The sequence below is a fragment of the Dendrobium catenatum genome, unplaced genomic scaffold (genome assembly GCF_001605985.2).
Source record: "Dendrobium catenatum unplaced genomic scaffold, ASM160598v2 fragScaff_scaffold_1342, whole genome shotgun sequence".
In the NCBI taxonomy this organism is placed as follows: domain Eukaryota; kingdom Viridiplantae; phylum Streptophyta; class Magnoliopsida; order Asparagales; family Orchidaceae; genus Dendrobium; species Dendrobium catenatum.
Genome location: NW_021319804.1, coordinates 828,606 through 850,105, shown reverse-complemented (window position 1 = coordinate 850,105; position 21,500 = coordinate 828,606). Strand labels below are relative to the sequence as shown.

At 31.4% G+C, this 21,500-nt stretch overlaps 1 protein-coding gene and 1 long non-coding RNA gene across 4 annotated transcripts; one reads left to right on the top strand and one right to left on the bottom strand.

Moving 5' to 3' along the window:
* Positions 1-11,075: 11,075 nt before the first annotated feature.
* On the top strand, positions 11,076-20,290 carry LOC110100711. 3 transcript variants are annotated; one of them, XM_020828346.2, is made up of 8 exons: positions 11,076-11,513; positions 13,785-13,818; positions 13,986-14,210; positions 15,616-15,705; positions 17,142-17,207; positions 17,324-17,398; positions 17,486-17,533; positions 19,974-20,290. In XM_020828346.2, the coding sequence occupies exons 1-7, from the start codon at positions 11,191-11,193 to the stop codon at positions 17,504-17,506; spliced, it is 834 nt and encodes a 277-aa protein (XP_020684005.1). In that variant the 5' UTR covers positions 11,076-11,190; the 3' UTR covers positions 17,507-17,533; positions 19,974-20,290. The 3 variants fall into 3 exon arrangements, with proteins under 3 accessions (XP_020684005.1, XP_028555413.1, XP_020684001.1); XM_020828342.2 differs by having other exon boundaries at positions 11,079-11,513; positions 17,307-17,398; XM_028699580.1 differs by lacking the exon at positions 13,785-13,818 and having other exon boundaries at positions 11,078-11,513; positions 14,045-14,210; positions 17,307-17,398.
* LOC114580839 lies at positions 14,352-21,046 on the bottom strand. Its single transcript, XR_003702433.1, has 2 exons — positions 20,929-21,046; positions 14,352-14,670 (listed from the first exon to the last, which is right to left on the bottom strand). It is a non-coding gene; the product is annotated as an uncharacterized LOC114580839 (long non-coding RNA).
* Positions 21,047-21,500: the final 454 nt, after the last annotated feature.

Genomic DNA, 21,500 nt, shown 5'->3' with positions numbered 1-21,500 from the left:
GCTAGGTCAAGAAAATTTTATTTTTATTATATTTTATTTTATTTTTATTGCTGTAGCAAGTATAGGTGTGAAAGGGAAGTGGAGGGAAAGATGGATCAAACAGGCTCCTTGGTTACAATTTGCAATTATTCAAAATATAAATATATTTCATTTTTTTTTACCGTTGAGGTTTCGAATTCAAGATATTTTTGTTAGTAGTCAAAGCTACAAACTAATAAATTTTATAAATTTTGGATGAAACTCTTAAATTTCGGGCAAAATTCTGCCGACATTTTAGAGCTTTGGTTGAAATTACTCAAAAATGTCGGCGGAGTTTTGCCCAAAAACTAATCAAAATTGAAAAATTTTGCAAATTAAGAGAAGAATGTAGTTGATAATTTTTACTATTAAAATCAATATTATAACCAGTAAAAATTATTTGAAGCCTACAACTCCAGACTTTTTCTTTTATTTCAAAATTTTCAATGTAAGAAAATGTCTCTTGAATGTAGCACCCAGTTTTTTTTACCCTAAAACTATTATTTTCTATAAAATTCCTTAATTAATTGTGCAATATTATGTCAAAATTTACCAAACTAAAAATAATAAAATGCCATGTATGATGGAACTATTCAATCACTTAAATTAAAAAATTAATTATCAACACAAGATAACAACAAATGAGTAGCACATGTTCAAATAATAGACTAAATATATACTTAAAAATGGAAAATATTTAAATATTAATGAACATGACATTAAAAATAATTTTCTTAAATATTTTTCATTCCTTAAATATATTGATATTTTTTATTTAAAAAAATCTAGCTTTTAATCATAAAATTTAAATATTTTAATACTTTTTTTTTCATTCTCTTACATGGCTTTTTTATCCAAATCTTAATATTTCAAATTTATTGATTATTTCATTAAATCATGAATCATCTAAATAAACTCCTAAAATAATGAATAATTATAAATTCCAAATTTAATACAAATAGAGTTGACTTAATAAACATATATATAGTAAATGCCAAGTATAATTGAATTATTCAATCACCTAATAAAATTTATATATATATAAAAAAGATTTCTTAATAAAAAAATGATCATCAATTACAAAACTCTTAAAAAATTAATAAGATATCAAACATATAGAAGCATTCCATGTATGATAACTGATTAAACCCATCAAAAATTAATAAAATGTCAAACATATAGAAGCATTCCATAGTTCAAATCCCATCAAATTAAAATTCAAAGAAATCACATCTTACATTATTGAATATGAATATAATCCATTGGAAACTTATGTGGCATAAAAATGGGCCATATCCCATACAAATAAGGCTATTAATTAGATTTTTTTTCAATTTATTCTAATTTAAGCTTTAAAATTTTGATGTGGTCATCCCTATTGCTAACTATAAGCATATCATAGATGAGGTGACTTAAATGATAGTTATCTAACTACAAACCTATAGAATGATCATTATTTCATAGGGGTTTTATATTTGGGGATGTTTATTGCTAAATATCATTTGCGGTAAAGACTGTTTGATAGTGATGATGCTAATGAACCTTGAATTAATAGGGTATTCTTACTTATAAATGGATCCCTTTGAGTATGATTTTTCATGATAGTGTCCATCATCAAGGATTGAAGCCTATGAATGTTTGTTATATTTAATAAATTAGCTACTAACAAATAAGCTACTAATAAATTAGCTCAATTAAAGCTCATTCATGATCATTTAATTAACTAATTGAACAAACGTATATTGCTTTTATAAATGCTCAATTAATAAATGAATAAGCTTGAACAACTTGGTGTTTAATTCATTTATGAGCATGAATAATATCAGTTAATATAGCTGGTGAACAAGTTCGCTATGAAGCATAATAATTAATATGCTTATTTAAGACTTGATAATAAATTTATTTAATATATGATTATGAGGGAGTATGTCTTTTTTATATTAGATTGTTTTTGTTCATGAACACAAGTCACCTGTTTATGCTAATTTAAATATTTATTTATTTAGTAGCTCATTTAATTAATTAAAGTCTTATTTTTAATCTCAATAGGTCACTCATTAATAGGTTCGATAAGGCTTATTTTTATAATCAACAAGCAACTTGATAATATTGCTCATTAATATGCTCAATAAGTATCTTAATTTTAATTACCTAATGAGTTGATCTCAAATGAAACTCAAATAGCCATAATTTTAAATAGATCGAGCTTGACCACTATTATAAATACTCAAGTAGAGCTTGAGCTCAAGCTTTGATTATGCCAAACAAGGATGTGTACTGAATCCTCAGGATAGTGCTCAAGATAGGTTATTTGACTTGAGGAAATTGAAGAATGATGGTAATCTCTTCAATTAGGATGATCTATGATTATATCCATCATTTGGATGGTTGGTTCCTCCTTCCCTTTGATGGTAATTTTTTCATGATAGCAAGATTCTAAAATGATAGTATTTAAGGTTAGAGCATTAATGTTAATATTGTACAAATGCTACAAGGACTAATGGCTATCCCTTCAATAGACATATAGCTTTGATTTTATAGGTGATTAGAAAAACAGTCTTGTAGATTTGTTGTTTGATTTTAATGGTACTTATATGGTGACTTTAACTTGAATGTAGGCACTTTGTTGATAAAGGCTATAAATATAGTAATATTGGAAGTCTTCTTGGTCTGGATTTACCCCACAAATTTAGCTTTAAAATCTTGATGAAGTCATCCTTATAGCTAAATATTAGCACATCATCTAAAAGGAACGATAGAAATACTAGATATCTAACTTCAATAATGTAAAATGCTCATAATTTGATTTATCAGACTAGCTCTATATATATTTGTTGGTCACCTACCAAACATCTTTTGAGGTAGAGCATCATTCAATGGAGTTAATAAGACTTGAATTCATAACATATTTTTACTTTTGCCCATCATCCCTGATTGAAGATCAATAATGCATGTTGTATTTCATTAAACTTTTTTTTTATTATTTTAAATTTGTGGATCCTCCCTTTGATTATGGCATTTGATAACTACGAACATCTTTAAGATGCAACTATCTTAAAATATTTTTCTTCAAAGGTTAAGTGCTTGTCTCTTTGATACATCAATGAACCCTTTGATTTATAGCAATTTATCTTGCATTCAATCGAAAGATAGAGAACCAACCCATATATATATATAACAACAACAACAACATCAAGCCTTTATCCCACTATGTGGGGTCGGCTACATGAATCATTTTTCTCCATTGTGTTCTATTAAAAGTCAAATTCTCGTTTAAATCTAATAAAGAAAGGTCATTCCTAATATTTTATAACCTAGTCTTTTTAGGTCTACCCCTACCTTTCTTAACTTAAGTCAAATCTAATACCTCTACTATCCTAACCGGGTCATCAGAAGGCCGCCGTTTTATGTGACCAAACATTGTAGATGGCACGTGCGTCCTGCACACACGTGCAACTGCCTATCTAGAAGTCTTGTGAGCATCTCAATGAGCCATCTTGAACAGTCCTCCTTTTAGGAACTGAGATGGTTAATCTATTAATGGCCAGCTGCAGGAGAAGCTGCACCATGACTATGACTATATGACTCTGAGTGGCTGATGAACACATATAAATGCATGTACATGCATGGATTTCCTCGGTTTTGATTACAAGATATATAGCATCTGCATATATTTATGGCAAGGAAAAGTAGGTGCCTTCTTAAATACATGACACAGACAAAAAAGTCCCAGCTCGCTCAGTCTCAGGCATGCATGCATGCATGATCATCATGGATGCATGCATGACTAGCTCTCCCAAAAATACTTGGTTTCATTTGGTAAAGCTTTTACTTTTTCACAAAAAAAATTATACTAAAAAGTTGTTATAGAAAGCATAGTAAGAAAGCTGTTCCAAATGAAGCCTAAATAATCATGGGCTGACCCACCTTAAGGCCAAGGAGACAATTGCCCCCTGCTGAAAAAATAAAAAAAATTATTTATTATATGATTCTTTAAGTTTTAAAATACTATGACCTTTATGCAATAGCCCAAACATAATTAATCACATTGTAAAAATGTTATTGTTAGATAGAGAACGATGAATCAAATGCGGTCAAATCCCGTCAGGGGGCGCTGCCCCTTAGACCCCCAACATATCTGTGAAGCGTACAACGGTGAATAAATAGGAGTCGAGAGGCAGCACCCTCGGAACAAATTTTGGCTCTAAGTATATTTATGAAAAAAATGCTACACCTTTACTTATAAATTTGCCTCCACTGAAAATTAAGTCTGGATCCGCCCCTGAAAAAGATGATGCACCTCTTATTAAAAAAAATGTATGCATGATGATGCATTGGAACTTACATATGATGTGCATGGGAGAGACATGATATATACAATATTGCAGAACTTGGCTGGACTCCATGCATTAAATTGCATTCAACTCAGCGCAAGTTGGCACCTTATTAATAACTGATGAAGCTTTTTTGTAGGGGAGAAGAGACAAATGTGCATATTTGGAAGCTAATACTATTGATGACAATATGGCATTCTTTCCTTTTCCAATACACTTCCTAGAAACATCCATATTTCAAACTGGGCTTCTTGTTCAGTTAATTAAGTCATCTATGGATGTCTCTTTCATTAGAAGAAGAAGAGAGAGAGGTCATATAGCTGTTCCCCTTAGTTATGGCAGAGGAGAAGAAGGTGGAGATTTAGAAAGGAGAAAGCTACAGATTGGGTCCAGTCTCTTTACAAGACAAATGCAGTCAGCCATGTTGTTTCCACACAGACTTCTATCAATGTTAAGAGAGAGAGAAGAGAGAGAGAGAGAGAATTGCTTGATTCCTTGGGGATATTGTAAATAGTTATTGCATGTAGCATTTGTGAAGTAGATAGGCAAATTAATTATCACTGATCTATTATTGGTGTTGAATTCTAAGCAGACTTTGAAGCTTTATATTACTGAAATTAATGAGATATTTTACTGAGACAAAAATAGAATGAAGAAGATGAAGAAGCTAATTAATCAACCTTATATATTATCTTTAGGAAAGATTATGTGTTTAAAATTTATAAAAACACAAATTATATACAAATATATATATATATATATATATATAACGATCGTTAATAAGTTGATCAAAGTTTGTATGGTAAGATTTCATTTGGGACGGCTTTTTTGCTGCTTCTTAAAACAACTTTTTAGTACATAAATTTTAATATTTGTACTATGAAGTTGCTTTAAGAAACAATAAAAAAATGCTCCAAACGAAGTCTAATTCGTTTGAACTCAACTTAATATCAAGATCTCCAATAATAATCACCAGAGCCCTATAAATGAAAAGGACAAGATAGCCGTTAGTAGTATCTTTTTGACACATCATCTACAAAGTCAGGAAGATCAGCTTAATTTAACTTTAGTTAAAGGTGAAATCAAAATATTTGATTTTAAATTTAAGCCGATTCACTCGAACTCAACTCAATATTGACCCCTATTTAGAACCATCACTGCAAAATGAGTGTCATCTCTCCACCCTACATTATCTAACACGATCGAGTCGAGTCGATCGATGGATCGATCAGGACCGCCTATTCAACCCTATAAAGATCAGCTTAATTTGGCTATATCTAGTTCTTGACAAACAGCTAGTGATCTGGTGCATCAATTCTTGTCTGTAAATCTATTTAACCACTTGTCAAACACCAAAAAGTAAAATACTTCAAAGTTCATCTCTTACCTATCCTTTCCACTCTAGCTTCCAAATCCCATCACAGCAGCCATGAGTACCTGTAGCAATCAATTCTCAGATCTCCCATGCCAACTTGGATATGTTCAGTGCAGCTTCTGCACCACATTCTTACTGGTAATTACAATCTGCATGAAAAACTCATTCATTTCTTCAAAAACCATATAAAATTTTTTCAAACAATATTGCTATATGATGCAGGTGAGCGTTCCTTGTAGCAGTTTTCTGAAGGTGGTGACAGTGAAATGCGGCCACTGTACTGGATTACTATCAGTTAGCTTGGTGAGAATTTCCTTTGCTCCTCTGCAGCTCCTCCTTCACTATCTCAGTTATCATCAGGTGTCCATTACTGCACCAAAATGCTTCACAAATCTTTCCATTCAATAGTAATGATCTAGAAATGAAATAAGTTATCTGCGACACTACAGAAAAATTATCACTTGGCGGCACTTTCCGGCGATTTATATAGCTTTTCGGGCTGTTTTAAAAATTACCGGCGATTTCAGACGGCCGGTTTAACTGCCAGTAATTCCGGTGGTTCTTTGACCGCCGGAAATACCGTCGGTAATTGATGATTTTTCGTTAGTGCAAACTGTTTAGAATTTTCTTGTTTCGTAGAAAAAAATTAGCATCGAGGTACAAAACATGGCTGCACTGCAAATTTTTCATAAAGGATGATAGATTTTGATGAGATTTTCAGGAAAAACAGCAAGGAATGAATGGAGAAAATGAGGAGAAAATCTATGGATATGATGGTGAGGAAGAAGCTGATCAGTTTCTAGGAAGAGAAGATTCTCCTCCTCCAGCAATCATCACCATCAACAAACGTCTGTGATCATTCTATAAAATAAAATAATATTTATTTAATTTTGAAAAAAAAAATATTAATTTGTATATATGGATCATTTCACTCCATTACAGCTCCAGAGAAGAGGCAAAGAGCTCCTTCAGCTTACAACCGATTTATCAAGTATGCTAATTTCCACCTTTGAATGGTCATAAAACTTTAGGATATTTCATTATATTATATTTTATTTTATTTTATATTTTTATGTAATCTTATTTTTTTATTATACTTTTTGTAGAAATTATAAAAACAGAGAGAAATTAATTAATTATTGATTTACGATTTTTGTTAAATTGTGAAACATCACATTGTTTTAGTTTCTACATTTTCAATAACTTAAGATTTATGAAAATTAATCATAGTGAGTATAATTTGTTAATGTAATATATTTACAGATTAGAATATTGGTTATTATTAAGTATAATAAAGTAGTTTAATTATTAATTATGATTAATTTATTATTAATAAAAATTAATTAAATTTTATAAATGCAGTGGGCTCATTTTCCAAGATTCCAGCACAGGGAGAAAGGAGAAGGATGCAGTACAAGGAAAGAGAGCAAGAAAGCTAGAGAAGAAGAAGCACTATATCAGGTTTTTTAATATATTTATAAAAGACTATTAATTGTGTGCATCAAATCTGTTAATTTTATGATTAAAAAAATAATTAAAAAAAAATATTCTCATATTTATAAAATTATCGAAGTATTTTGCATATAAATATTACATAAATTCTATAGTTTATTTTTTAATTTTGGATATTAGCTTTATGAATAAAAGAATTTATTTGAAGTATATAAGTAAATTTTAATCTTTTATCATTTTTATAAATTTTGTAATGACAAATAATATCTTGATCTTTTTTTTTAGATTTATTGTTGTATATATGGATGAAGATTTTAATTATAATAATTTTTAAAATAGTTCAATTTGGTAAAAAAAAATGCTATTCAAATATTAATCATGATTTAAAGAAAACTGAGAAAAAAATATTTAATTTTTTTTCTGAATAAAAATATTTAATAAAATTTTAGAAACAGTTAAAATATAGTTCCAAAAATTGAAAAAATATCAAAAAAACATAAAATTCTAAATTGAATAATTAGAGGTATAATTGCATAAAAAATATGATTTGGTACATATGAGAAAATATTACTTTATATATATCTTATACTTCCAAGTGAGATTTGTATTTACATACTTTCAAATTTGCACCTCAATTGTTCTTCAATCACACTCAACTTCTTGAATACTTATGATTTAACCATTATTACACTATTATCATCATTACCTCTAAACTTATACCATAAACTCTTTGAGTAAAAATCATCTTCTTTGGACCTACATTGCATACTTGCTTATTTCATAGCTATCTTCTCTAGATATGCACCAATATTGCTTGTGCTATGTCTCTTACACCATAACAATGGCCATAACTATATCCTTAAGGCATACACAACAACCATGCTTATATATGTCATACTCATTATCACCTCTTAACCAAGAAGTGATCATGCCTTAATGTTTCTATTGTGATGCAATGTAATATTACATACTTTTTAAGATGTGATACTATGTTCTCACTTATAATACTAACATAAAAAAAGGGGTTACTATTGGGATTACAAAAAATTCCTAGATTACTAGGCATAAATTTTGATATAATAAACAAATATCAAAGCATTTAAAAAGGGATGGGATAATTAATTTCATATTATATATTTACGTGTTATCTTAGCAACCAAATGATGTACATTGAAATCATTCAATCCATACCTACAATGATTACCTTGATTACCTTAATTACCTACCAAACTATGAGTCATTCTCTCAGCTCTTCTTCTAGAGAGGGACTATCCTTACCACTTGTTATGATTATCTATTGCAACACTTTTGGATCTCCTTTACAAACACATCTAAAGGAAGACTTATCGTTTATGTCATTTATGTTCCATGTTCATTTATATGGAAGGCTAGATTTAAGCATGCATCTTTGGTGGCCTCCATAACCTCTTATATGTACCTCCCTCACCAACATCTGGTCATCTCATATCAACATCAATGGAAGGATAAATCTATCCAACTCTAATGACCTTGATGAGCCTTCCTATGCCCCTTTTTTTGTTTTAATCTTAGATCCAACAATCATTAGTGATCTTCAAATTATTCCTATACATCTTTGTTGCAACTTTTATGGTATGTTGTCTTCACCTCCAAGGGAGGGCCAATCTAATCCTCTTTAATGACTTCTATGACCTTCTTACACAACATCATTCACCACCTCAATATTGTACCACATTAATCTATAGGAAGATCTAGAACAAATGTATTCACCTTCATCTACTTCATTGATTTTCTTATCACAAGGGATAGTTGCAATAGCTTTGTTTCACCTACTTTATATTGTAGTATTCTCAAAATTTTTAAGAAAGGGGAATGCTTTGTAACTCATAGTTTTTGCTAGTGCATGCTGTTTTAATCATGCTATATATGTCCCCTTTTTTCGGAATTTTTTACCTAAAAATTCTTATGTCCCTTGCTAGCTCTATTTGTTTCTTTAATTTTATGTGAGAACTATAAGTTATTTTTTGGGTGATTAAATATCTCAATATTGACATGATTTTTATCATGTAATAATATTATTTAATATTAATTTAATGTTATAGTTTTTTAACATTTGATGCAATGGCCTTTAAATGCAATGTATATATTAATAAAATGCAAAATTCCATTTATTTTGAGCTTATTTGGTTCATAATATTTATTGATTTATTTATAGATGGATGGAAGAAGAGTTCAGAGATTTCAAGAGAGGAAGGCATTGAGGCATGCAATACTTATGGACACAAATGCCTTGGCTAGTTAGAATGGCGCCAAGATTCAGAAGCTACAAGTTGAAATTATGGACAGAAATCATATAAGAAATTTCTTATAAAATTTCTTATATTAGATGTTTTCTTATAAGAATTCTAATGTGAAATTTCTTACATGATTTATGTCTTAAAATTATGATATGTAATGATCTTTTACGTATAAGATGTTGCATGTTCTTGAATTCATAGTGGTAAGTCTATTGCCCAAATTAATTATCTTTGAGAGTTAAAAAATAGATACCATTTGATAAATCATTACCAAAAAATATGGCTATCGCAGCAAATTGTAGAGCTCAAAACCGATGCTAAATCAAGGTTTCGACAACGGTTCTAAAACCGCTCCTAACATCTGCTGTGAAAAATCCATTTTTTGATAGTGAATGACTAGTCTAGCTTCACCATCTAGACCTATGATTTCGTTTGAGACGGTTTTCTTGTTACTTTGTGAAGTAATTTTTTAGTATTAAAATTTCAAGTTAAAAAATTTTTAAACTAGAAAACTACTTAAAAAAGTAATAAAAAATGTCTCAAATAAAACCTAATTCTACGCAACCATTTTGATCTAAAACTTGTGTATAAGATTTATTTTAATTTTTTAAGATTTACAACTATCAAATTCAAGATCTTATTCATGTAAAATCCTTCGTGAATTTAAAATTAAAAAAAGGGAAATTTACATACATACCATTTTATAACATCCTATTTACATATCTAACACCTAAAGCTTTAATATTACATACATACCACCCTATACTATTTTAATATCAAATATGCCACTCATATTTCCTTCCTACCACTCATATATTTCATTTCTACCACTCATATTTGATATATAAATGAACTATGGGTGGTATATATGTAATATTAAAGTTTTAGATGTTAAATATGTAAATAGAATACTATAGAGTGGTATGTATGTAAATCTCCCTTAAAAAAATGGTAAATGCAAACTTTATTTGCAGTATCTATTTAAATTAAAAATAATCAATATTTCTACCTTCTTTAACTTCTTTTTTTTTAATGAGTAGAATAAAAATTAAGATTATTAAAATACCAATTTTTGTTGGGGGTTTAAAAGAGTTAAGTCGAGCTCGAGTCATCCATGACTTGAGCTTGATTAATTAATTGAGTTCAAAATTGAGCCGAACTTTATTCTATGAGTTCGAACTGACTCACAAGCCAACCTATTTATTATGAAAAAAGAGAAAATAATCATGATTCAACCATTAATTATGATAAAATGAAAAAAAAAAAGTGCTATATATTTTTAAATATTTTTACAACCTTGTACTTAAAATACAAAAACCTAATATATTTTAAGTACATTTTATATTAATATTTTCCAAAATTAATCCCTCTAAACCGAGTCAACTCATAACTTGCTTAAATTTAACTCATTAACTCATCAAACTCAACTCACAGAGTCATTTTTAGAAGAGAGTGGCCCTAAGCGGGGCTCTCTGCATCTCAAGTTCTCAACTGATCTGGCAAATCTTGTACCGCTTATTTTTCCGTAATAAATATTTTCAGTAGAGAATTTCAATTAAATTTTAATATTTTTTTAATTTATTTTGAGCTCATAATTCCAAACTTCAATCAAAATATCTCGAAAAAAAATTTTTTTTCCCTATTTTTTGCCTTCTTTTTTCCATTATTTCTCCCTCTCTCTGTCCTTCAACCAGTTCTGTAAACAGAACGGTCAAGAAGCTCTTATCAGCCTGCCATGGATTCCGACACTACAGATCCTTCCTACTGGCTCAACTGGAGATTCTTCTTCTGTGCGACGGGGATTCTGTGTTGCATTGCCCTAGCTTCCATTTTGATATGGAAATATGAAGGTTCTGAGCAGGATGGGGGAGAGCAAGAAGAAGCTCGAAATGGAAAGATGGGGGATTTTCACAAGGATGGGATTTGGATGCCTTGTCTCAGAACAATTCATCCTGCTTGGCTTCTGGTTTTCAGGGCTGTAACCTTTGTTCTATGTGTGGTTCTGTTGGTTGTCGACATTGTTGTGAAAGGAGCTTCGCAATTGTACTATTATACACAGTAAGAGAGTCTTCTCCTCCCATTTTGGTTTTGGATTGGTATTTCTGTGGGTTTGAAGCTTCATCTCGATGAAGAAGTGATAAACATAGAGACTTAAATGATTCGCAAATAAAACTAATTTGGTCCTTATTTAAAGAGTTAGGGATCTAAATTTATACTTCAATATAGTCGATAGCTATTTTGGTCATTCAAAAAAGTTAGGCGACTAATTCGGTCTTCTTCTCTTTTTTCTTTGTAAGCCCCCGTGTACTCAATTTGAGGAAGATTAGTGAATGTCATTTTACTATACGCTATGAAATTGATCATATCATCTCTCTTCTCCGAGACACGGGCATACTTAAGGAGAATCATAAAAAATTTGATTTTCATTTTGGTGAGGCTTAATATTTTTTATAATTATGATGTGAAAAGGTTGGAGTAACTCCAGTGGCAGATAAGATAAGATAGAACTGTTTTAGATGGTTTGGTCACATAAAATGCAGGCCTTCCATTGACCTGATTAGGAGAATAGATGTATTAGGTTTGGGCATATTTTAAGAAAGATAGAGGTAGACCTAAAAAGATTTTATCAGAAAGTATTATAAATGATCTTTTTTATTGGATTTAAATGAAAATTTGGCTCTTAACAGAACACAATAACAACAATAACAACATCAAGCCTTTATCCCACTATGTGGGGTCCGCTACATGAATCCTTTTTCTCCATTGTGTTCTATTAAAAGTCAAATTCTCGTTTAAATCTAATAAAGAAAGGTCATTACTAATATTTTCTAACCAAGTCTTTTTAGGTCTGCCTCTACCTTTTTTAACATAAGTCAAATCTAATACCTCTACTCTTCTAACCGGCTCATCAGAAGGCCGCCGTTTTATGTGACCAAACCATCTAAGGCGACTCTCTCTAATTTTATCTTCTATTGAAGCTACTCCAACCTTTTCACGTATATGCTCATTTCATATCCTATTTCTAAGGGTAAAGTCACTCATCCACCTGAGCATCCTCATCTCTGTCACGTTTAATTTGGTATTATGCTTCTCTTTTAATGGCCAACATTCGGCATCATAAAGCATTGCAGGCCTCAACACCATCTTATAGAATTTTCCCTTAAGTTTGAGGGGTATTTTTCTATCACACAACAAGCCCGATGCATTCCTACACTTCAACCATCCAACTTGAATTCTACTTGGATAAAAAAACACAATGGAACAAAGAAAGATTCATCTAACCGACCCCACACAATTGGATAGAGGCTTGATGTTATTTTTTTTGTTGTATTGTTATTCATCATACTTGCTTATGATTTGATGTTACCATAGCATGAAGTTAAGTGCACTCTTTTTCTAAAATAAATTGGCTAGTTTTTATACATCTTATTTTCTTTATGTTATTTGATTAGGGCTATTTTCCCTGGGTTTTAGTTTTATGTTACATGAAAGTTATACTGCATAAATGATTGCAAAGTATGGAGTAAACCTTATGACAACTTTTTGTTTCCAAACCATTTGAACTCTAGTTTCAATAAGGATAGAAACCTATCTCAAATATTTTATTGATTCAAAATAGAAAACAAGGCTAAGTATAGATAAGTAATCATAAGGCCAATTATAGATAAGGGGGGCATAAGGATGGTTAATGATCAAATTGTGACCAAAGAACTAGTGAATGTATAGTTTATTAAAAAAAATCAAAGTCTGAACTCCAACTTTTTACTTCCACCCTTGAAATCAAGAAGCATAGCACTTTTATTGGAGCTCTTTCATAATCCATATAGTCTTAAATGTCAAAATATGAATACATGATTATATAATTTACAGATTTAATCTAAACTTGTTTGAAACATTTGCTTTAAACATCAGTACGATTTAGGTTTTGTTTGGGATGGTTTTCTTATTGCTTTATAAAGCAGCTTTTTAGTACAAAACAATTTTGAATTAGAAATTTTTGTATTGGAAAATTATTTTGAAAGCATTAAGAAAGCTATCCCAAACAAAGCCTAGAAGATCATAACCTTCTTGCCCATTGAATTCCAATTTGGAAACCCTCATGCCATTTGTTTCTTATAAGTTTGGGGATATATTTCCTTTGTCACCATCTCTCATGGGGTGAGACATAATTCCCACTTACTCTTTCTTTTGAATTATATATGTTGCATAAACTGTATCACCCCACTTTCAAAACCTTTTTGCTGTTGGTGTCATTTTTTTACTCCCTTTTACTTGGATTTTTCAGATAAATTCTCTAAATATTTTGAGTTGATAGTTTCTGTTTCACAGGTGGACATTTTTCCTGGTAACAGTATATTTTGGGGTATGTTACATTTTACTTTTCATTTATTTATATTAATTTGGCACTTGAGAAATCTATTTGTCTGTGTATTATGGCAGGAAAGTTTTCTTTAGAGTCTTTTTGAATTTTCTTTCAAAAGGCCTGCTTTGATATTTCCTATTTTTTTCACTTTGGGCTTCATCTTTTAGCTTGGATCGTTGTTGTCTACTTATGGATGCCTTCAATATGCAAAAATGAATGATGATAGGATTGATTATTTACTCTTGGATCCTGAGGGTGACATATCTGTTTCACCTACAAATTCTGAAATTGCAAATGGCACTCTTACAGTGAAGAATCGTGGACTGCATGAGAACCTGAATATTCAGAAAATTGTGAATCTAGGTGGCTATCTCTTCCAAATTATCTATCAGGTCTATAACTTAAATTCAATTCTTTCTTGAACTGTTCATGAAACAAGCATTGACAGTTGTGATTATGATTATGCTTTTATGTCAGAAGTCACTGTTCAACGGTCATATTATCTTATGACTTAGAAGTTCAAAAAAAAAATCTTCTAATTAAATATGCATGGAGTCAAAATCCTCCTGATATTCCAATATGCAACAGTGCGACAGACAAGAATCTTGCTCTTGAATTGAAGCATTGTAAAGTAACTTTATTTTGTGCAAGTCTGTTCCATTTGAGTGCCTTAATAATGGGCACAAGGGATTGGATGAGTAAACATAAATAGAAATTGTGGCATACCTCCTTTATAATCAATGGTAAGCTGAGGCCAAAATGTTTGTTTTAGTTCTCCAATCAAGAACTGGGTTTGTTTGGAGCTGCATGCACACTGCAACAGCAACAAGCATCGCACATGCCTAACAAAAGCTGCATGTGATGGAAATTAGGCAAGATCTAATTCAAATTACTAAGAAAAAATAAACAAAAGAAAAATAAAACACAGAAACACACCATAATTTTTTATATAAGCTCCCACAATTTATAGCTACTTATTGTTGCCACTAATGTAGGTTTCACATGATAATGATGATACTACAACAACAACATCAAGCCTTTGTCCCACTACGTAGAGTCAGCTACATGAATCCTTTTTCTCCATTGTGTCTTGCTAAAAGTCAAATTCTTGTTTAAATCTAATAAAGAAAGATCATTTCTAATATTTTCTAACCAAGTCTTTTTAGGTCTACATCTACCTTTCTTAACATAAGTCAAATCTAATACCTCTATTTTTCTAACCTGGACATCGGAAGGCTGCCGTTTTATGTAACTAAAGCATCTAAGGCGACTCTCTCTAATCTTATCTACCACTGGAGTTACTCTAACTTTTTCACGTATATGTTCATTTCGTATCCTATCTCTAAGAGTAAAGTCACTCATCCTTTTACTCTAATCACATGATAATGATGATGAAGTCTTAAAAAGGGAAATTAGCAAGTTTATAATGATGATATAGTTGCTCCATTTCTCTCTTCATTTTATTTGAGCAGTAAAGCATTAGAATGGCGTGCAATTAGCAAGATTATAAAGAAGTCTACCATCATTTGAATATGAGTTCAATAAGAATGTTTTTTGTGCTTATTCAATATAGTTTACTGTAATTTAATTTTTCTGCATGACTACGTCAAGGAAATGATATAAAGCTTTCATCTTGCAAGTATAACGTTAAGTAGGTTTGCTTATGAAACTTGTCTCTCCTACTTTATATGGAATTGATATGTATGTTAGTTGTTAATATTATTTCTATGAGCTTGTATGTTTGCATTTTCCTATGGTTATGGAAGTCACCTCATCTGCCCCTTGCAACTGTGACAGACAAATGCAGGTGCTGTCATGCTCACGGATTTCGTCTTTTGGCTTATCATATTTCCGTTTCTAACCATCAAAGATTATGATCTCAGTTTTGTAAGTAATCCTGTTCTGTAATTCATGCATGTTTATAATCTTAAATCTATGATGGCTTGAAAAGTGTTAATTCTGATGAAACTAGCCTTTTGGACACAGAAAACTGTATGAGTATGAGAATTAAAGTGGTTGTTATACAGTCTGTTTCATGCTTTTGATTACCTCTAGTTCTTATTACAGTTTCAAATATTACGTTTGTGCATATAATTTATACAACCTTAGTCGCTTGGGAAACAAGATCAGTTCTTTAGATCTTTGTTACACTATATTTAATACATAGCCAATAATTAGGTATTGAAAACACCATATATGAAATGGTATCGATTCTTAATGTTCTTGACTGAAGACCGTCCGCTGAAGGGGTGCAATATGAGTTGAACGATAATAGAACTGATCCATTAAGAAAATCAGCCCAGCTGACTTAATTTTGACCCGAAAAGATCCGTTTAATATTTTTTCCTTAAATTCTTTTATTTGCTGGCATAATCTTCTCTCTTTTTATCAATTAACCTAAAATCTATTGTTAATAAGTTAATAAAAATATATTTTTTTTTTAATTAAAACAGATTATCAGTTTGTTTTCAGTCCATTTTTTTACTCATTTATTAAACAGGTCGAATTCGAATTGATCTAATTCTAATCAGCTGACCCGTTTTGACACCCCTGCAATAAGACAAACATTTTATTTTTCTTAAATAACCTATATTGTATTCATATTTTCTAAAATCGAGAAGGGCCAATTGCACCCTTACAAAATAAAGTAGGGATCTCCCCTTGCTTTATGGTGTTTGTATCTATGACTTCATACTGATGTTTACTGATGTTTGTGCTTATATGTCATTGTACCTTTAGTTCTTTAATTCTAATGCAATTTTGTAACATATGTACTACAATGCTCTATGACTATATAAAAGCATCGCACCACATTTGTCCTTATTGCTATTTTATTTCAGATCAATCATCCTCTAACTATATAGTTGTATATAAGCTATAGGAGAGGTGGTGAAAATTTTAGCTTTCCAAATTTACCCTAGAATATCTTAACTTTGCCATCCTTATTTAATAATTATTTTCTTACATTCAAATTAAGACAAACTATCAACAATTCTTTTAGCAATAAATGGCAATTTGATGTCATGGCAAGATTGAGCTTTTTTTAGAATTGCTTTTATCATAAATATAAAGTATTTGTTGAAAAGAACATTAGTAAAAGAAAAACATTGAGACATATGTTAAGGATTGAGATGTAGCATAATTTTTACACATAATTCAATGAAACTGAATGCAAAAATAATATTATCATGAGAAAATTAGAAATATTTACCTTCTAAATTTGAATTTTATCTTAATTTAATTAGAAATTTTCTTATTCAGTAGTTTTTACCTTATATAATTTATAGCAAATAATATTAATATCTTGTTAATTGGAATTGCAGCTACAAATAGGAATGCACTCACTAAATGCGGTCTTCCTCATTGGTGACACAGCCTTGAATAGTATGGTAAATGTCTTCTTCCTTTTCCATGATGGTGGATCAAGTATTTTCCATGTACACTATTGATGTTCTATTTTTTATTTTCTTTTATCATTGTTGTGGTAGCTATTCCCTTGGTTCAGGATTGCATATTTCATGCTATGGACATCCATTTATGTGATATTTCAATGGATAATTCATGCTTGTATCTCAATCTGGTAGCTTTTTCCTCCTATAATGATTCTGCAACTTCTGACATTGTTTGTTTTATATGTTCTAAATTCTTCTAAGCTTTTGAATCACAGGTGGCCCTACCCATTTCTTGACTTGTCATCAGCTCATTCCCCAATCTGGTATAATTTTCTTGCCTAGAAAGCTTTGTGCTCTTATAGATTTTCAAATTTATGCTGCAGAATGTATTTTACCAAATTCTTCTTTGCAAAGTATTAGGACTGTCATTTATTGTCATGTTTGATTATATTCAGCTTGATGGTTCACTTAAATTTGTCTTTTATCTATAAGCTCATTTATTTAACAAGTTAAATACAAAAATGATCTTGTTTGATCATGTTTGACTTGATGGTAGCCTTATAATTTGTTATTTTATCAAATTCTTGTTTACTGAGGATGTTGTTGAAACCTTGTAAACAAGGGGAGAATTTCTCTCATAGGGGAACAACCAAGTACACTAAACATCAAGAGAGGATGATAAGTTTGATGCTCATATAAGTTTATTATGTTTAAAATTATTTTTAATCAAATGTTGATTCTTATAATTGATTAGTCAATTCTTATAATACATTTTATACTTAATTGTTTATTTATGATACATTGAACAAGAGGAGGATTTTCATCCAGCTAGTGATAGTCCAATGATACCAAGTGAATATGTGAACCCATTTGTCTGACTTATAAATTGTATCAATAAAAGGATACTACTGACACTCACATCCATTCCTTAGAAAAATAATTGAACCAAATTGGTTGGGTGGTTCTTGCCACTATAAATTTGGGATAAAATATCTTAAATTTATAAATGGGCATCCCAATACATAGATCAAAGAGAGACGTTGGGATCAAATATGCTCACTAAAGAATCAAAGGTCATGCATACTAGCCTAGGTGAACCCATCCAAGAGGAATCACTCACCCCCTAAGAAGAAAATAACAAATGCAATTGTTTAATTCTTTTGTTCTATTTGCAAATCTCTCTTTAAAAATACAAGAAAATTGGAGAATTAAATGTCCACTCCAATACAAGAATCTAAACGAGTCGCAAGGATCAGATGAGATCACTAAAAAATCAAAGGTTAGGGCACTCACCCAAAGTATACTCGTCCCAGAAGATAGGCACTCGCACCAAAAACACTCATCCAGGGTGACCACTTTCCCTAAGAGGAATTTGCCCAAAAGGAACTCACCCTCCCAAAAGGCAACCTCAATCAACAGAGAACCTGCCTTTAACAAAAGGCCACTCTCCCAATATGCAGCAAATGCTCACCCACCTCTACTCAACAATAAAGACTTTACTGAACCAGTCAGCAACTCAACCACATGACTTACTCATTGAAAGCACTTACCAAATTCATCTCAGGGCATAAAGGTGGATTTCCATGTGTAGCCATCATAGTCCTGTCCATATGTCTATAACAGCCAGATTATATATTTCTTAGATGTGGCCTCTCTTATAGCCTTCCTAACTCTATAAATATGAGGTTGAGAGGTACTTTTTAGACTTCATGCTAGTTATTATTCTGTTACGCCGGTTCAAATTGAACTAGCCCAGCCGGCTTGTTGGCCGGCTAAACGAACGTACAGGAGGCGGAACAAGTCCACCTCCTCTTAGCTTTTCCGCCAAACAAATGGGGCCCGCCCCATCTAATTGAGTTCAAATGAAATAGAGGGGGGCAGCTTGGTTTTTGGGAGGGAAATTAGATTAGAAAAGTTTGGGTATTAAAGTGCATGAGGGAATTAGTGATGTTTATGTTTTATTTGATTGTAAATTAGGGTTTCTTGACATTTAGGCTCTAGACTCTCTTGTCTAGAGATTTGGGAGAGACGATCCTCCTCTCGAATTGAGGATCAATTGTATCTTGTTTTGTCTTTGCTTGGCTTTGTTTCTCTTATTGCAATCATTTGGGGCTGATTTTGCCCTGATTTTGCATCATTCTTGCTGTTTTCACCAATTGGAGGTAGGTTTGCTTGCGAACTCAAGTATTACCCGTAGGGTTACTTGCGAACTCAAATATTTCCTATCATATTCACAAAGGGGAACAAAGCTTCTCTCCTTGCACACATTTCTTTTTTATTTTTTTGGGCTCTAAAATAGCTTTTAGCTAGTCTTATGCGTAGGATCAAGAAATTATCCACGAATAAATTTGAATTCAACAATACATATTATAAAAACCTTACCCTTTCCAGCGCAACATTTTTGTTATATTTCTACTTCGCTCTTTATTCTAGACTAAAACTTAATGTTAGCTTAAAAATTGTGACTATTTTGTTAGATCAACAAGAAAAAAGAACTATGGGAATTATAAATTAACCCTTGATGGCATATTGCCTCCATGTACTTCTAAAATATACACTTAATCCCCATATATGAGATTCATTTGTACATTTTAAGTCAACTTAGCATTTAAGTGATGCTTATGTGTATATTTCAAAACAAATATGTGATTTATGTGCTTATTTTAACTATGAAATGAAGCTTTTATGTAATTATATCAGCAAAAACTATTATTATTGATATTGTAACTTTCTGATACAACTTATCTCTCCTGTTTCCTACAGGTACTTGGCTGTTACAGCATTGCATGCTCCCTGTTATGCTGTATTCCCATTGATAATAAAGCTGAAGCATTATTTGCTCAAAAAATGGTTTCCTCACTCCTATTATTTAATCAATTAGCAATTAGATGAAACAATTAAAGCAGCTTGTTTGGCTCTGCCAATTTTCTCCGATGATTCTTAAGATTCAAAAAGAATTCTACTTTGATTGCAATATAAAAGCTTGTAATCTTCATATTACAATTCCTTCTAAGCATTGTAAAACTAAATATTTACATGTAATTGATGATTTTTCAAGTATATATTTATGAAAGTGTTCATTTTTTAGTAAATTTAAATAGAGAATTGAAACTTCTGATTTAAAGTTCAAAAAAATGTTAACTAATTCAAGCCAAAAGTGATAAGCAAGGAATATGTTCATCACTAGGGTTGTCCATTTCGGGTCTAGGGCGGGTTTTGGTCGAACCCAAAATTGATCCAGCACTATTCGGGTCAACCCGAACCTAACCCATTTTTACAAATGGGTCAATTTTTCGGACTCAAACCCGACCCACTTCAGGTCCGTGACCCGAATGACCCGGTGTCAACAAAAAATTGCTAGTTTTGAGGTCCAAAGACGGGTCAATCTCCGTTTTTTCGGGTCAAAACGGGTAAATCACAGGTTGCCGAGTCAAAATGAATTTTGGAGTCAAAACAAGTCAATTCCGGGCCAAAGGGTCAATCGAACCCGACCCAATTTTTGAAACTCGGGGCAAATTGTTGAACCAAATCCCGATCCGTTTCAAGTTCGGGTTGACCCTAACCCAAAATTTTCGGGTCGGGTTCAAGTGGGATTTTCAAGTCGTGTCAAATATTGACATCCCTATTCATCACTTGCTTCCACACTTTCATAGCTTACAACTATGATTTTCCTATAAACGGTATGAATTTAAAATCCTGCAAAAAGTGATCAAGTTACCTGAAAATCTTAGGAACAGTAAATATACAAAGTATTTGCAGAAGCACAGGCAATCATATCTGCTGTAGGATGCCAAGCCATGTGGATCACTTTGGTTGTAAAATCACATGGAATAACAGAAACAATTAAAGCAGCTTGTTTGGCTCTGCCAATTTTCTCCGATGATTCTTAAGATTCAAAAAGAATTCTACTTTGATTGCAATATAAAAGCTTGTAATCTTCATATTACAATTCCTTCTAAGCATTGTAAAACTAAATATTTACACGTAATTGGTGATTTTTTCAAGTATATTTATGAAAGTGTTCATTTTTTAATAAATTTAAATAGAGAATTGAAACTTCTGATTTAGAGTTCAAAAAAATGTTTACTTATTCAAGCCGAAAGTGATAAGCAAGGGATATGTTCATCACTAGGGTTGTCCATTTCGGGTCACGGGTCAGATTTGGGTCGAACTTGAAATTGACCTGGCACTTTTCGGGTCAACCTGAACCCAACCTATTTTTAAAAAACGGGTCGGTTTTCCTGATCCGAACCCGGCCCGCTTTAGGTCTGGGTCAACCCGACACGGTCC

Excerpts from the sequence above, each read along its gene's own strand:
- LOC110100711 (XM_020828342.2), top strand. The coding sequence starts at position 11,191 with ATGGATTCCGACACTACAGATCCTTCCTACTGGCTCAACTGGAGATTC. Across the intron at positions 13,819-13,985 it reads TGGTAACAGTATATTTTGGG|CTTGGATCGTTGTTGTCTAC; the intron begins GTATGTTACATT and ends TTCATCTTTTAG. Across the intron at positions 17,534-19,973 it reads TCAGCTCATTCCCCAATCTG|GTACTTGGCTGTTACAGCAT; the intron begins GTATAATTTTCT and ends TGTTTCCTACAG.